This window comes from Dipodomys spectabilis, unplaced genomic scaffold (assembly GCF_019054845.1).
Source record: "Dipodomys spectabilis isolate Male_0828 unplaced genomic scaffold, ASM1905484v1 ptg000231l, whole genome shotgun sequence".
NCBI lineage: Eukaryota > Metazoa > Chordata > Mammalia > Rodentia > Heteromyidae > Dipodomys > Dipodomys spectabilis.
In genome coordinates this window covers 5,987,944-5,992,309 of record NW_024870908.1, presented here as the reverse complement: position 1 = coordinate 5,992,309, position 4,366 = coordinate 5,987,944, and the positions used below count along the sequence as shown (strand labels likewise).

Genomic DNA, 4,366 nt, shown 5'->3' with positions numbered 1-4,366 from the left:
CACCTCTTCTCATTCTTTTCTTTCTGCCATATTTGCCAGTGAGTTTTCCTCCCCTAGGGGCTGAGAGCTGGAGAGCGTAGGGGAGCTGAGCTGGGAAGGAAGAAACACACTGGCCAGGAAGTTAGCATCAAGCCACCAGGTTTTTTTATTTGCATGCTATAAATAAAGTTCCATATTCCTTCCCATTTTCTTCCATAATACATACGACAAAAGCAGACATTTATTTGTGAGTAATCAACTGTTTCCCACATCCCTAATACCAGTGAGATCGTAATGAGCAAGATGTATATGGAAGGCACTGAACCTAAGGCTGTCCGCAGCACCCCACGGGGTGCTTTGTAGGTCTTGGTGTTCTGGGACAGCCCGGCGATGGTCGACAGCCTCTAGCACCCGGGCCAGGCCTCGTTCTGGGTTCCAGGCAGAGATCTGTCTTGTGGGCAGTCACTGCTGAGGCGGCCCAGCCAGCATACTCCAGGGTGTAAAGAAAGGAAAGAAGGTAGGTCTGCAGCCCTGATAGGGCTGGGGAGCAGAGAGGGTGAGAAGGAGGCCTTTAGCCCTCCATTTTGCCATCTGGTGTGCCAAGGCTCCTGCTACCTGGCGCGGGCTATACGTGGTCATTGTTAAGATTGTTTCTAACCATACAAGGCGTCTGTGGATGAGAAGGCACAGGAAAGGAGAAACGGGTGCGGTGGGAGGTTAGAAGAGTCTCCCACAGGTCAAGTGAGGCTGACTCGAGTCATCTTGATTGGCCAGTGCCCTTCCCGCTCACACATGAGCTGTTCCCAGAGCTGCCCGGGAGGGTAGAGACAGCAGGAGGTCACTGGACGGGAGAGCCAGGCAGGCAGGGGGCGAGGCCTACTTCTGCCCAGACACCAGGACCGCCAGCTCCTGAATGGACATCTCTTTGTTGACGTAGCGGTCATACTGAGCAGGGGTCAGCCGGCCGCTGCGCAGGGCATCCTCGATGGAGAACTTCTTACCAGACTTGCGGTCGTGGATCACTGAAGACTCCCCATTGGGACCCTTCACCGAGATCTCCTCCCAGTCGCACTCTTGGCTTCTGAGCTTCACGAACATGTTCCAGTCGATGAGCCCTGCCCGGCGGGCCTCCTCCGGGGACAGCTCACGGCCGGTGTCCGGGTCGATGACCACGATGGAGCGCCGCAGGTGATTCTCCCGCTGCTCCCTCTTGACGGCCACCGAGCCCAGGCGCCTCTGCAGCTCGTCGATCTCGAGGTCCTTGTCCTTGGACAGCCTCTTGAGGTCATCCAGCTCCCTCTCTAGGGACCACAGTCTGGAGTCCAGGTTGGTACCGGTGTCCACGTTGGTCATCTTGTGCAGATCTCGGGTCTCTGTCCCCACCATTTCAATTTCCGACTGGAGCCTCCGGGTCTCCAGCTGCAGGCTTTGCCGCTCCAGCTGCAACTTGTGGTTCTCTTCCCTGAGGAAGTCAAGCTCTTTGGATGACTTGGAGTTGTAGAATTCCAGTTCCGACAGCTTGGCTTCCAGGCGAGTCACCTCGGAATCCAGCTCCCTCTTGCTGCGGCTCTCCTCCTCCAGGCTCTTCCGGAGCTTCTGGATCTCCTGCTCGGTGTCACCCTTGTCCACCTGGATGCTCTCGGAGAGCACCACCTTCTCCTTGACCTCTGCCTTCTCCAGGGTGGCCAGCTTTCTGCGCAGGGGCTCGAGCTCGCCCTCCAGCAGCTGCCTCCTGTGCCGCTCCTCATCCAGCTGGGCCTGAAGCAGGGCGTGCTCCCGGGCCTGCTGCGGGTCCGGCTGCAGGACCACCTTCTGCGTGCGGGTCACCTTCTCCCCGGCCTCAGCCTCCTCCTGCTCCAGCACGGCCAGCCGCTGCTGCAGGCGCTGCACCTCCAGCTCGGCTGCCCTGCGCGCCTGCCGCTCCCGCTCCAGCTCCTCCAGCTGCCGCTCCAGCTCCCCGCGCTGGCGCTGCAGCCGCCGCAGCTCAGCCCGCAGCTTGTCGATCTGCCGCAGCTCGGCGTCGATGCTGTCGGTGAAGGCACTCACCTCAGCCCGCAGGGCCGGCTCCTCCTCGTACTGTACCACCTCCTGGCGTACCACCCTCTCTTTCCCCTGCGCCAGCTCCTCCTCCTTGCTCCTGATCTTCTCCTCCTGGCTCGCCCGCTCCGCCTCTAGGTCTACCTGCTTCTTCTGCTCTTCGGACAGCTTCACGCGCAGAGACTCTACCTCTTCCTTGGTTTGGGGGTCTTCCTGGAACTGGAGGATCTCCTGGACTACTTCTCTGGTCTGGACCTGTGGCTTGGTGTCTTTCAGAGCCTGGATCTCCTGCTTGAGCTGGTAGATCTCCAGATCACACCTCTCGATCAGCCTGGTCTTGTCCACAATCTCCTCCCTGAGCCGCTGGAGCTCCTTCTCCGTCTCGGGGTCTGTGGTGTACTTAATCACTTCCTTGGTCACCTCCTTCACCTCCACCTGGGGGCCGCGCCTGCGCAGGGCCTCCAGCTCGCTCTGGTAGCTCTTGAGCTGCTCCTCGGCACCCCTGTACCTGCGCTCCTGTTCCACCAGCTCCAGGCGGAGGTTGGCCACTTCGCTCTCCACCTTGGGGTCCGGCCGCACGATCTCTCTGACTTTCTCCTGCACCACCACTTTGGCATTCTCCTCCTCTAAGGCCCAGATCTTCCGGAGCAGCTCCGTCTTCTCCCGCTGGCCGGCGCGAGCCTTGGCGGCTTCATCCTCGTACTGGTGGGCGAGCTCACTGACCTCCCTCTCGGCAGCCACGTCCTTCTCCACCTTGAGCACCTCCTTGACCGTGATCTTGCCCTCAGCCATGGCCCGCTCCTTCTCCAGCCGCCGGAGCTTGGCCTGCAGGAAGCTCAACTCCTCCTCGTGCTTCTCCCGGAGCCGGCCTTCCTGCCGGCTCTCCTCCTGCAGCCGCCGGTGCTCGGCCTCCAGCTCCGGATCGTTCTGCAGCTTCACCACCTCCTTCTCCGTGACCTTCTCTTGCACCCGGCTCTTCTCGGCAGCCAGGGCGGCTATGCGCTGCTGCAGGAGGAGCACCTCGGCCTCCCGGGCGCCCTTCTGCCTGCGCAGCACCTCCAGCTCCTCCCGCAGCTGCAGGACCTCGTCGGCCTGCGCCTTGTCAGGCTCGATGCGCAGGACTTCCTTCACCACGTACTCCTGGCCTCCGTCGCGGGTCTCATGCTCCAGGGCCCGCAGCCGCGCCTGTAGCGCCCCCAGCTCCTCTTGCAGCAGCTGGTTCTTGTGCTGCTCTTCAGCCAGGGTTCGCTGAAGCTTCTGGAAGCTCTCCTCCAGCTCCGGGTCTGGCATCTTCTTCAGCACCTCTTTCCGCACCAGCGACTCCTGCGGCCCCTGGCTCTGCAGGGCCCGGATCTCCTCCTGGGCACTCCTGACCTCTTTCTCCAGCTGCTGCCTCCTCTCCGTCTCCTCCTCCAGTTCCTTCTTGATCTTCCACGGCTCCTCCATGCTGGAGCCTGGCCTGCTCCCTCGCGGCGTCTCCAGGGCCGCTTCTACTTCTGGCTGCTGTGACAGAGAAGACAGCAAAGGCAGTAAGGTTAAAGCCAGGGGAGATTTCTGCTCTCCTGCAAGCAGCTCAGGTCAGACTGGTTGCTTGCGATCACAGAGGGATTCCACTACAACCGTTACTTTTCCAGGCAACCAAGCTCCTAGTTGATCTTTTGCAATATATATACTTTACTTATTTTTGCCAGTCCTGGGGCCCGAACTCAGGGCCTAAGCACTATCCCTGAACTTCTTTTGCACAAGGCTAGCACTCTACCACTTGAGCCACAGCACCACTTCTGACCTTTTCTGTGTATGTGGTACTGAGGAATCGAACCCAGGGCTTCATGCATGAAGCACTCTACCACTAAGCCACGTGCCCAGCCCAGCTTTTGCAAAGTCGATGAGGCAAACTATTCCGAACTATAGAGGAGCAAGTGGGAAGTAAACTGCAGCCTCCCAGCTCTGATCCTGATCCCGAGTGATGTCTGTCATCCCTTCGGGTGTGTTCTGTGCTCTCACTGCTACACGGGATTTGGGTACTACCTGCATGTTAGCTGCTTCTGCACACGCAGCAGTCCCCTGTCTGGAATTGCTGACTACACTGAGCAGAGTTCTACTCTGCCACTTGATGTGTAGATGGCTTCTGCCACCTCTTAACTGTAGCACCATCTTTTGTGTATCTCGCCTGGTAGAGCAGATTTAAGAAGGATTTCTTACAAAGATAGATTACCTGTCTCAGGAGATGGAGCGCAAACTCCAGATTCTGCAGCCTCTGCCTGTTGATGGCGTTCACTTCTGTGAACTTGGCAGCCAGAGCGGCTTCCTACAGAGAAGTTCGAGGATTGCAGTCAGCAAACAGGAGCTG

The 4,366-nt window shown here is 59.0% G+C and overlaps 1 protein-coding gene across 2 annotated transcripts in view; it reads right to left on the bottom strand.

Moving 5' to 3' along the window:
* Positions 1–121: 121 nt before the first annotated feature.
* Ppl (periplakin) overlaps positions 122–4,366 on the bottom strand; it is a 30,380-nt gene continuing 26,135 nt past the window's right edge. The window contains exons 21-22 of one of the 2 annotated variants that reach the window (XM_042698393.1): positions 4,232–4,324; positions 122–3,519 (exon numbers count right to left, since the gene is read on the bottom strand). In XM_042698393.1, the coding sequence (XP_042554327.1) occupies positions 856–3,519; positions 4,232–4,324 (2,757 nt within the window). In that variant the 3' untranslated portion in view covers positions 122–855. The remainder of the gene's footprint in view (positions 3,520–4,231; positions 4,325–4,366) is intronic. The other variant, XM_042698394.1, reaches the window with a different exon arrangement.